Source organism: Crassostrea angulata, chromosome 4 (assembly GCF_025612915.1).
Source record: "Crassostrea angulata isolate pt1a10 chromosome 4, ASM2561291v2, whole genome shotgun sequence".
Classification (NCBI taxonomy): Eukaryota; Metazoa; Mollusca; class Bivalvia; order Ostreida; family Ostreidae; genus Magallana; species Magallana angulata.
In genome coordinates this window covers 48,221,903-48,235,424 of record NC_069114.1, presented here as the reverse complement: position 1 = coordinate 48,235,424, position 13,522 = coordinate 48,221,903, and the positions used below count along the sequence as shown (strand labels likewise).

Here is a 13,522-nt window from a genome sequence, read left to right as displayed (position 1 = left end):
ATGAAACGAAGTAAAACTCATCTATTTTAATTACTTAATATAAGTTAATTTAAAGTAAAACGAATGCATGTACTCGTACTTGAACGTCGTTTTATTCGATGGCTTGTCAATTCAACACTGTATGAACTACATGTAAAATCATTTTTAAAGAAAAGGAATCTATAGAGTAGAAAATACATTGTAGACGTTGTGTTTTTAGCGATACTGCTTAATTTTATGTATTTTTTCTTTAATTTTCCACATGTTTACTCAATGTAGTAAACACCAGATGCTGAAGGGGAGTACAATGTGCTTTATTTCGATAAAAAAAAATCGATAGGGTTTTTTTTCATATAAGAACAAAATTAACGAAATTCTTGAAATAAGCAATTTTAAAAGCATTTATTTGAGATAATTCCAGTATTTCCATTATAAATGAGGAAAATTGCCTTTAAATGGGCATTAAACGTTTTTAAAAAAAATCATTTGTCCCAGAGAAAGGGGAGGTTCCGACCCCCTCCCCCCTCCCCCCCCCCCCCCCCCCCCCCCCCCGATCCGCCAATTTAAAAAAAATATTTTTTTTAAAACTCGTTAAATACGAGACACTATTTAACTCGTTATAATGAGAAACTTACCCGTTATATATGACGAGATTCTAACTCGTAATAACGAGTTAAGTCAATCGTCTCTAAAAATTAAAATCAGGGAAGTTTTATTATCCGGGAATTTTTGGAATCTGTTTTTTTTGTTTTGGTTCTTTCATTTAGTTGGTGAATCCAACGACGCGCGAGAAGATGAAACCCAATCCGATAAGCGTTATGTGAATGTGTTCCGCCAGGTAAAACTTTGGTGTTTCTACAGGTTGAGGCTGCATTGTTTTTAGTCTATATGGGTTTTGAACAACATTGTATACTGTTATTATAACTCATCTGCTCATGCAAAAAAAATCTATCTGCAAGTTCGTAACAACCTAGCTGCAGATCTGTAGCAGGTCGTCTATCCGAATTTTTTCAGACTGGGAGCTACAGACCTGCAGCTAGTAACAACCTAGATAGAATGTTATATTGGTAAAATGACAGATGTTCTACGGACCCGGGGTGACCTGAGCGTAGCTTGGTCACGGTATGCAGGTCCAGTACAATCTCTTGATTTAGCTACAATATATACTGTATGTACTATGTAGCTTGAAAAAGCTTTATAGCTTTATAAAGCTATTCAAAATAGCTTAATAAAGCAATTTATATGCAGTTTTTGAAGAAAATATTTATTGTAAGAAATGGACGAAAAATCGCAATTAACTTGCTATACTCATATTTGCACCTTTGACCGTTATAAACTTGATCCAAATTAAAGATAGTTTTAACACTGCAGCTTTTAAACACTTTTAAGGAAAAAATATATTTCCATTGTTTGGGTAACTGTTCACCACATTGTGTGCAATGAGGCATGGATAAGTATGATTTCTTCTCATTGTGATAAATTATTACCAATCAATTATCTTGTTTACCAATTACCATGACTGACCTCCTTTATATTTCATTCAAGAAGTATAACTGTGCGATCATGAATCAGTTGCCCCAAAACTTTTAGTGCAAAGTCTCTTAAGGAGACGCAAACTTATGAGTAATCTTTACATGCATTGTTAACAGAACAGTTCAAAGTTGAAAATTATATCACTGCACTAAAGTGCGATTTTTTATACATACTGAAATAATTACACATTTAAGAAAAATGTATGACAAAATAGCTAAATGAAGCTACTCTGAATAGCTTAAGGTAGCTCGCGGGTTTACCTGCTTGTGAGAAAACCTACCTTGAAAATTTGTCCACGTGATCCATAGGTTTTATTGTTTTATTTCTAAAATTTATTTAAGATTCGTCTGCGCGGTAATAAGGTTATCGTGTTTCAAATACAGTGTCATTAATAAAATCAAGCAATGCCATTTCAATGAAATATATAGTAAAATGCACATTTTAACCGAGAAATGCATTTCAAAACTATGCTCCAAACTTTTAAACGATTCAGACGAAATTAATCATACTCAACACAAAAACAGAGGAGATAATTCTGAATCGATTCTTAAAAAATATCAGTATGTGTTCTCGGCCAATTTTTGTCAAAAAAAATTTAAAGATTTAAAAGATTTCTCAAAACAAAAAATATTTCTCAAAACAAAAAAGTTCTTCAGTCCAATACTAGTGCAATTTTTTGTGCGCCGTAAATTGCAGTTTTTTACTATGGGAGGCACTGTAGCTCCCAGGTCGTCCATTCAAATTTTTTCAGACCGGGAGCTACAGACCTACAGCTTAGTCAAAGTATGTTTTACTTTTAAAAGGAATTTTTTATATGAAACACCCGTGAAATTAATTATTTGAAATATTTTATTCAAATACACAAAATAATAACATAATATTATGTCAAAGACCATTCTAATCTATTATCTTGAGAAAATGTTTAATTCATACCCACCAATTAATCAAGGAAGAAAAACTGGACGTTCTTCATTCTAGTGGATGAATGTACATGTAGCTAAGGCTAAAATGCATATATCATTGTTGAAATATTTTGAATGATTTTCCTATGTATGATTATTGCAGATAACTAAATTATGATCTTTCTTCAATTTCCAATCACTATAGTGATCAGTAAGTATTCAGAACAACTCCAGAAGAGTGCCCCTGTCACAATACAATCCCCCTCTCTTGGAACCTTTGAAATCCACTAACATCCCCCCACCCCCCCTTCCAAAAAAAAAATCAAAAAAAATCTTGCAATCCTTCAAGCTCGGAAAACAACTTGGGTTATGTTTTCCAAGCTTGCGGGAAAAGCCCGAGAAGACATGATTGCTATATAACAGTACCAATGGTTCTTGAAAATTTTCACCTCGAAATTAAAGTTACAGTAGATGCATAATGATTAAGGCACAGTCAGTGAGCTATGCTATTGCCGATGTGAAGCCCACTCTAGGTTCACAATTCCAAATTGAGACCCCTCTCCAGCACAATTCCAGTACACCGCTGTGCCTTCCTATTGTTAATTAATCGATTCAGAAATTTAAACCAATGTGTTAGAAATCTGCTTCCTTGCTTTTAAAAAATATGATGGCTACAGCGCTAGCTCATCATTCTTTTTAAAAGATAAGCTTGTTTACACAATATAATGATCACAATAATGAAATGCTAATTTAATGCATTATTCATTAAATGGATTCGAGACTAAAGTTCTAGATCTTGAGGTTACACAATATCAGATGACTGATTCAATTTTTAAAATTGAATATATTTCTTACGCATGACAACGGATAACTGAAATTGACTCATTTTATTGAGGAAAAACCTCAACAGTGCAGTTACAGTAAGTGTAAATATGGTTTGTCTTTCCTATACACAAGATTGAATACACAGGTAATCATGGTAAAGACCTTCTTTGATGCAAGAAGTAGTGTTATGTGGTCAGAATTGTACACCTTCTACTTTACCTATACATTCAGTTTGTATCAAAAGACTGATCTAATGCACAGTACCTACTACAAGTATATGAATATGGGATTTAATCTACATGAGGAGAGATTCTGAGAACATTGGTTTAAGTACCAGTCAGTTAATATTCTGTATGTAATAAATGTCTAGTAAATGTTCTTGTTTCAGTCGGTGTGATTCAGAGAATACATGGGGACTTCCCTGGCACTTGTTGATTGTGTTTCCAGGCACTATCTGATTGATTTCAAATTATAAGGTGACTACACCAGCCTCGGTGAGGAGGAGAGGATGCATAGCTCCTACCTGGTATTGATTTTTTTGTTTTCGTTATTTTCAGGTAAATCAAGGCATCTGTGATCATTTCTGAGAGAACCTAATTAGAAATACTGTGATGAAACATGTGACATCGTGAAGGCTATACATATAGACATTGGATTTAGTGGATTAACCATGGGGAGAGTGGTCAGACATTGGACAGGAATAGTAATCCTGTTGGCTTGGATTAATTGGGGATACTGTGATGATCCAGTATTAACTCCAGCAACCCTCACAGATTCCGGGGGAAACACAGCCAATGCTAACAGTTCTATCAAATGGGCTCCACTGCCTAGCTTTGATTCATACAAAACAGGGGATATCGAATACGATTCCTCAGGGCTGGCACCCCTCAACAATTTTGCCAAGGCTTTTATTAACGGGGCGGTGTTTCCTTTAGGAGTTCCATGGGGTAAGTATCTTAATAATCTTGGTACATGTACAATGTATATGCATAATCACATTACCAAATGTAAAGCAGTCAAAATATGGCACTCTTCATATTTTTATTTCATATTTAAATATATTAAGTTATTATGATTATTAAATTACCAATGCTGTCATTGCTGGGAATTGATACATTGTAGAAAACCCCAAAATTCTTGGAAAATTTAAAAATGCTTAATCTGTAGATATATATTTAAGATACTGAAAAGAGAATAAAAAGTGAAAATTTAGTTGTGTATTTAGACATTAAGGTGTTATGGGACACTTCCATAGTGTGACGTATGTATAACTATTGAAATAAACAAAGAAAATCAAGAATGATTTTATGAAATTTTTCTTTCTCTAAATTGTTACCTAACAGTTTAGCAAAATGGGTTAGAGCGTCTGAGCATTAACTTTGAATCTGTAAATTATCGTGCAGTTTGAATCCTGCTGGGGCTTTAATAATTTTTACCTTTCCAAAAATTCTTTTAAAGCATTTTTGGGTCAAATATTGTAAAATTTGAAAATTTTAAACCTGTAAAAGTATTTTGATTAAAGTGTTTTTTATCCACATTAATATCGACAGGTGTCTCATACCACCGCAAAGTCTACATTTGGGTATGTTAGAAATGCGACATGATGCAATTGTTTTCTTTTGCAGATTTGATGGAGAAAGCAATTGATGGGACTCTTATGACTGACATAACTGCAAACTACATGAATGTAAGTGTGCTTAAGGGTATTTCAGTGGCGTTTTGCTTAAGGGTATTGGAGCGGTTTTTATCCCATTAATGGCCATTTAGGCATTAATAGGGTACTTCTCTGCACTACAATATATTGTTAAAGTAGCACACTAAAAACAGGAAGACTTACTGTGTTCTATATAAATATATAGTTTACATCTATAGGGAACTATTACTGTGATGCAGTTTATCAAATTTGATGATATCATAGTACATTAGTCATGTTAATAATAGGATTAAAGATGTAAGTTATGATTTATGTGCTATTAGATTCTTTAAATACAATTTAAGACTTCTGCCTAGCTTTGAGTACCTGGTTAACAATACATCGATCACTGTTTTATAATGTGGAAAATGGATGTTGAGTGAACTGAGTCTTGAATAAATATGAGCTCCAATTTTTTTATGTAAAAGGAATTTTTATTGTAAGCGTGAAATGACAAAAATATCAAGATTTATAAAACTTGTCTTATTCCTTAAACCTTGTAAAGTTTCTGACGGAGAGCAATATTACATAATTGTCGTCATGTAGACTGTAGAATCGTTAAAATAGTTTTCAAGGAAACATTTCTTATTAATTTTTCATAGGTTCATGGGGAAGTTATTAAGAACATTATATCATGGATTTGTTATAAATTATGAATAAAGACTGAGTTTTATAATTTTCAGAGATTGGTTGGTTTTTTCCCATAACATAACATCCCATTAAGTTTAACTGCTAGAATAGCTAGGAAATATATATTACACTATTTTTTACCGGAAGATATGATCTTAATTACCTATGCTATGCTGAATAGGAAATACCAAGTTTAAAAATCTTAAAGGGGCATGGTCACGATTTTGGTCAAATTTTATTTCTCTGTTTCTATTATTTGCAATGCTTTAGGAATGCATTTCTAATGATCAAATGAAATTTGGGTGCCAATCGTTGAGTTTTAAGCAAGATACAGGGCTTACAATTCTTCGTAATGTAAACAAGGCTCGTGCCCTGTTTTTGTTTACATAGGTTCAATATACCATTAAAAAATCTTTTAAAGCTGGTTTGTCTGTCTTATTATTCATTTTAAGCATATATAAACAGTTCCTAACGATAAACACATTCATTTTAGGTCTAAAACTGGAATTTTCACTCCAACATTCAAAATGTAAACAAACGCTTTGTTTACATAGCGAATAATTATAAGCTCTGTAACTCGCCTATAACTCATCAGATGACACTCAAATTTTGGTTGCCTATTAAAAATGCCTTTCTAGAGCATTGTAAACATTAAAATAAAAAAAAAATAATTTTGGACCAAAATCGTGACCATGCCCCTTTAAGTTGAATGTAATAAACTCATGTGAACAGAAACATAACTCAGACCTAGCTATGTATCTTGCTTATAATTCTACGATTGACGCTGAAATTTTGGTTGATCAATAGAAATGTCTTGCTAAAAGGATGATATGCTGTAACTACTTTCCAGTGCACCTTCTTAAACCATGAATTGCATAAAATCTACACAAATTTTTTTATAGTTTTTCGAACACAAGTAAATAAAAACGACGTCTTTTAAACAGTTTTCATAGTCCTGACACATTTTTATTATGAGGATAAAAGCATTATCGTTGTTCCTAAAAAAAATTTGCAACAGTAAATCATCTTTGTTTGTAGACATTTGTTGTTTTTTAATAAAGATGAAAATAATGGGTGGGCCTTAGTACAATAGTGCAACATGCCTGCCAATACATTAATTTGAATTATAGCTCTTTAACATATGTGACAACATTTTTTCAGTTAAATTTATTCATCAGTCAAGTGAGTAAGGATATGAAACGTCATACGAAATGAATTCATGCCTGGTAAACGACAATCGTTTATAATAGAGAAGGCCAATTAAATTTTTCAATGTTAATTTGAAGAATTGAGCACATTCATTCTGATGCATTGAGGTACACTTTTCTTCTTTCACATATAGGATTTTTAAAAATAAAATACAATGACTAGTAAGTAGTGGAGGGAGAAAATGTACCTTTATGCTTTCATGTATTTTAATCGTTTAATAAAGTGATTGGGGGGGGGGGGGGTTGGGGGGCTAAAATAAACTTTAAGGGAACTGGAAGTTAACTGTGAACACGAACTGAAAATTTACTTATTTATATTGCATATGATCTTATTTTCGGTAAAAATAGTATTCCATAAAGGTAAATATGTCAAAGATTAAGTATTTGCAAAAAATAAGTGTAAAATTCAGATATTCATTTTTGGTGAATCTACCGAGGGGCCATATGGCACAATATCCTTTGAACGCCCATATAAAGCCAGTGGTGCTCAGGTGAGCGATGTGGCCCTTTGGGCCTCTTGTTATTGACTCCTGGCACTCCTAAGTTTACAAATTTTTAGCTTCCTTGTATAAAATCAAATTTAAAATGCATGTCATTTTTTGTTATCAATCCATTCAATATATAATTGGAAGCACATTTATTTAGCATATATTTGGATCAAGTCTTAATTGCTTTAAATTTTAAAATGTAATTTTTACTGCAAAGGAGGTAGACTAGTGTTTATTCAGAACTATTAAATTTAAAGTCAACACATTCAAAAACTTTAGATTAAATCAGTTTGATGTGAGTTTCAAATTGCAGGATTTATCATTTTTCTATTGGAATTTATTCATGGATTTCACGTATATTTGATTATTAATTTATTGGTTGGTTTCACATTAACAAAGACATGTATGATATACTTTGGAAAATAAGAAGATGTGCATATACATGATATTGGAATTCCCCCGCCTATAATGCCTTAATTACCCAACAATTATACATGTAATTGCATTTCAAACACAATGTAGCTATAAGCAAGACCCCCAGACCCCCTTCTATTTTTTTATTTCTTCCTTCTACTTCACTTTTTAGAGACAACCCTGGGTAAATGAAGTGGAAAACTTCTCATTCACCCTCTAAAAGTTTGAATTTAGCCAATGGATATGATGCAATCAAAGAAGTACTATGGGGTTAAATGTGTCACTATAAGTTTGTTCTGTTTTTAGTGACAAGTGAAGAAATGCCATCTGTGGTAAAATTTACGAGGACATTGGGGTATAGATTATTTAAAAATAATGTTATAGGGTAAAAGTAGCATAAACAAATGGGATACTCGCCTAGCGAAGATAGCTCAGTTCTACGTACATGTATATACCCCTTTGCAACTTCCATTTTCGTCCCAAGTTCTTTGATTCATATTATTCAATTTGTTTATTGACTTTCTATTGCTGATTGAAAGGTGTAGAAATTGAAAATTCATCTCAATTAATTCGAATGTAAGTACATAGTAGTAGGTAATACATGTACATAATACATTTATATACATGAAATAAAGGTAGAGTACATGCAACTTTACATTTTGTTTAACGCCATTGTCGCAAACCATGTACAATATTCACCCATTTATGAAAAAGCTAATGCGTACTCTGGACCATGGCTAAACGCCTGCTTACAGTGAGTGTGGAGAGAGAGAGACAGACAGACAGAGAGCAAGAGAGAGCCTGAGGGTAGGGAGAGAAACAGAAAGTATTGCATATCATTTGAATACAAGGGGAGAGTCAATAATGGTCGGGCCAAAGCTGTTCTGAGAAATCCATTTAAGCTCTGGCATTGCATAATTCTGCATAAGTAATTTAATTCATCTAAGAAAAGAGTTGACTAATCAAAAAGTTAAACACAGGCAGTATGTATTGTTTATGCTTGATGTAGCTGAATGAATTGATTGTGACACTATTGTAAATATCACACCAAAGGTGTCACAAAGGTATCGCATTAAATCTGATAATATATATACTATATCTTGTACTAGTTTCCTTATTTTGCACAAAATCTATTTGGAGGATATGTCTGGTTTTATTACTATAGATGTATTATGATATCTGTTACAGTTTGACAACTTTTGATATCTGTTGAGTAATGAAATATTATGATATCTGTTACAGTAATGTATGAAATATGGTATCTGTTACAGTATGACCTTTTATGAAATTTGTGACAGTATGGCATCTAAGACATTATGAAATCTTATGATAACTGATACAGTATGACATCTTAGATATCTGCTTCAGTATGACATCTTAGATATCTGTTTCAGTATGACATCCTTTTATACCTGTTACAGTAATGTATGACATAATATCTGTTACAGTATGACATCTTTTGGTATATGTTTCAGTATCTGCAGCAGTTTGGAGGATATGGAGCCTGTATCATCATCGGCTTCCTCTTCATTTTCATCTTCCCTCTGATTGGACTGTGCTTCTGTTGCTGTCGATGTTGCTGTAGCAACTGTGGAGGGAAAATGATGCAACACAATGAAGATGTTAAGGCTGACTGCAAAAGAAGAACATTTGCCATCATTCTGTTTGTCCTGATAGCATTTACCGGGTAGGTGTAGTTTTGCCTTCGATATCCTTGTCCTGATAGCATTCACGGGATAAGTGAGGATGTATTGGACAGACACATCTCTTTTTTGCCCTACATAACATGCATTACAACAAGTACATTGATGTTAATTGTTGCCCTGAATGTTCTATTAAAGTATGCTGACAAGGTTATCATGGGAGTGCTGAATTCAGTCGGATCATTCATCTGAAGTGTGTACTAGTATCAAGCCTACATCCAATCAGGACGTAATTAATTCAGGCACATATTTTAGATTGTGTAGAAATCGCTATCTGCTCACAAGTTCATCTCTAATGCAATACCTCATCACAACAAAAAAGATTCCTTAATGTTGAATGAACTGATAATTCAGATTTACTTAAAATCATGCATGCATTTAATAACCTAGATAGAGATTCACTGGCCGTAAATGAAGACCTTGTAGTGCTTTTTAAAATAATTCAAGTACACTGTTTACTGTTTGTGTATATAATACTGTGTACCAGGGTTGTCTCTTAGACCCGGGAGGGGGGGGGGGGGGGGGAATTCCCCCGCCTAAAGTGACGTAATTACCCAGCTATTATTGCATTTCAAACACAATCTAGCTGTAAGCAAGACCTTCAGATCCCCTTCTACTTTTTTATTTCTCCCTTCTACTTCAATTTTTAGAGACAACCCAGGTGTACACAACAAAATCATTAAAGTTGCTCCAATTAAGGATGGGGACAAACTTGTTACGTACAATAATGATATTACAAACACTTAAAATAATATTATAAAATTTACAACAGCTGAAAACCATTGACAAGGGGATTTCCAGGCAAGCAACATCAGTTTACTGTATAACATAATAAAAATCAATTTAGGTTTTACTTTCTGTACGACTAATTGGAGGTGAGGTCAACCTGTACAAAGCTTTTAGATCTAGGGATATCATTCTGTGTGACAGAGATGAAGAGAATGTCACGCAATTCTGATTTTGGTGTGCCCAAGTGAAAAAAAATTGGGTTTCACTATAATATAACATTTTTTAGTAAATGATTCAACATATTTTGGTAAATGATTCAACATATTTTAGTAAATGCTACTATCTTTATTATAAGTTTGTCAAGCATTATTTCCTAGACGTGTGATAAATTAGTAACCCTCAGTTAAAGTACGCACACAATTTAATAAGTTAATGTGTACTTTAAAAGTCAACTTTTGTTACAGTTTTTTTTTATTCTTTTGCCTTTTGAGCTATATGATCTAGAACATTTAATAATATCTACAAGGAAAACATTAAAATCAAAATGAAATTTATATTTGAAATACTTTTCTTCATTTTTAAATTACTTCAATGAATTGTTTTTAGGTTTATAATTATATTAAGTCAAGATCTGTTTATTCAGTATAGTCCAGACTGTATTTACATTAAAGTTGTGACATTTAAAAAATCTAATTACTCTGTATTACTTGAAGCAAGACAACGTTTTTCTGAATTTCTTTCAAACATGTCAAATGTCAAGACCACTGGTATACACTACAGCAAAACCAATGGTTTAAATTATAACACTCATGATACACCAATGATACATGTAGTTCTTTAAACGAGTAGGATTTTATTAAACTTGGTCAGCAGTATATATTCATGTATTTTGTTGTGCTAAAACGAATTAGTCTTGTAATTATGCATTTTTGCTTGAGTATAAAACAAAATCTTCAGGTAAAAAACATGCCTGCATGGTATCGACTATGAATAATTGATGATAGTTCAGTCAGGTATAGACAGGTAGGCATTCAGGTGTAAAAAGAAATCATTTTGTTCTCTCATTCCCTGAACAATGATGACAGAATCAATACCTTTCTATTGATTATAAAAGGAAGAATTGACAATTAAGGTAATTATTTCTGAGTGGAGCGTCTTAAACAGGAAGTAATACTGATGTCATCAGTTGTTTGTACCACCTTGTGAGCTATGGAGAACATTGGAGGTTCTTTGGCCTGGTAAAGGGCTCAGTGGTTGAGTGGTCGATTGGGGATTGAGATATTGATAAAGTCACTTTATAATAAAGCGTAACATGACCAAGTATGAGTGAGTCTGGTACATGGTACTATTAGTGGGTCTACTGCAGTGGACATGGTCCTTAAGTAGTAATAACTGATACATTGTATTATTAGGTTAGATCAGGAAAAATACTTTTGGCAAATTAATGAGTTACTATAATTAGAATTTAGTAGTGGATCTGTTTTATGCAATCCTATAAGTAATGATACATGCAATCCTATAAGTCAACTAGGTACTTGCAATCCTGTAGGTAGGTCTGGTACTTGCAATGCTATTAGTGTTTCTGGTACTTGCAATCTTATTAGGTCTGCTACCTGCAATCTTATAAAATTAATGGACTGGTACTTGCAATCCAATTAGAACTAAGAAGGTCTGGTACATGCAATCCTATATTTGGGTCTGGTACATGCAATCCTATATTTAGGTCTGGTACATGCAATCCTATATTTGGGTCTGGTACATGCAATCCTATATTTGGGTCTGGTACATGCAATCCTATATTTGGGTCTGGTACATGCAATCCTATATTTGGGTCTGGTACATGCAATCCTATATTTAGGTCTGGTACATGCAATCCTATATTTAGGTCTGGTACATGCAATCCTATATTTAGGTCTGGTACATGCAATCCTATATTTAGGTCTGGTACATGCAATCCTATATTTGGGTCTGGTACATGCAATCCTATATTTGGGTCTGGTACATGCAATCCTATATTTGGGTCTGGTACATGCAATCCTATATTTAGGTCTGGTACATGCAATCCTATATTTAGGTCTGGTACATGCAATCCTATATTTGGGTCTGGTACATGCAATCCTATATTTGGGTCTGGTACATGCAATTCTATTGGTAAATCTGATGCATGCAAAACTAGGTCTGGTACATAATCCTGTAGTAGAGGCAAGTCCATGAATTATTAATTCATGAATAACATGATTTTGTGTAGGAATATAAACAAGTTTGGATACATTTTACTAGTGGGCCTGGTACAGATATACAGGACCCAGTACAAATTGAAAGTTAATGAGTTAATTACTTATATGTAGAACATGTAATACTAAATGTCATTACCTGGTAAATCAATGTGATGTTGATTTAATATATACTATAGAGTCTGAACTGTCATAGCTATTGATACTTAACTCTTGGATAGTTATGGGTTCTCTCCATAGTTCATACGCCCAACAGAACCTTTTTGTAATATAATTATGTCATGTTTGCTACCAATGCTCTTTATGACAGAGTGATATGTGTGTACCTGTCTAATTCTCTGTTTTGTAGTGCTGGAATGATATGTGTGTATCTGTCTAATTGTCCCCCGCCGCAACGCGGAGCGGGGACATAGAAATGCCGGGCGTCCGTCCGTCCATGTGTCCGTGCGTCCGTGTTTCCGTCCGTCACACTTTTTTGTAAGCGCTCTCATGCCTACAAATTTTGATGGATTTTAATTAAATTTATACCAAATGTTTATACCACTATTACCTTGGTCAAGTTTGAAAATCAGCATTGGTTGATACTTTTTGTTGGAGTTATGGGACTTTGTGACCTTGTAAGCACTTTCATGCCTACAAATTTTGACGTATTTTCATTAAATTTACACCAAATGTTTATACCACTAATACTTTGGTCAAGTTTGAAAATCAGCATTGGTCGATACTTTTTGTTGGAGTTATGGGACTTTGACCATAATAATGACTCTGTTTTATCCAAAAATTGACCTTGTAAGCGCTCTCATGCCTACAAAATTTGATGGATTCATCACACTTTTTTGTAAGCGCTATCATGCCTACAAATTTTGACAGATTTTCATTAAATTTATACCAAATATTTATACCACTATTACCTTGGTCAAGTTCGAAAATCAGCATTGGTTGATACTTTTTGTTGGAGTTATGGGACTTTGTGACCTTGTAAGCGCTCTCATGGCTACAAATTTTGACGGATTTTCATTAAATTTACACCAAATGTTTATACCACTAATACTTTGGTCAAGTTCTTTTAGATTGTAGTATTTTGGATATATTTGCAACAGGAAAAATAGAAAAAAAAATGGGTGGTGGGGGTAAAAAAATATTCCTCCCAACTTCCCCACACTGCATTTAATTCTGGAACAACC

At 33.4% G+C, this 13,522-nt stretch overlaps 1 protein-coding gene across 1 annotated transcript in view; it reads left to right on the top strand.

Moving 5' to 3' along the window:
- Positions 1-764: 764 nt before the first annotated feature.
- LOC128179717 (prominin-1-A-like) overlaps positions 765-13,522 on the top strand; it is a 31,869-nt gene continuing 19,111 nt past the window's right edge. Inside the window, 4 exon segments of the mRNA XM_052847257.1 lie at positions 765-817; positions 3,797-4,186; positions 4,865-4,926; positions 9,148-9,359. Of these exon segments, the coding sequence (XP_052703217.1) occupies positions 3,910-4,186; positions 4,865-4,926; positions 9,148-9,359 (551 nt within the window). The 5' untranslated portion in view covers positions 765-817; positions 3,797-3,909.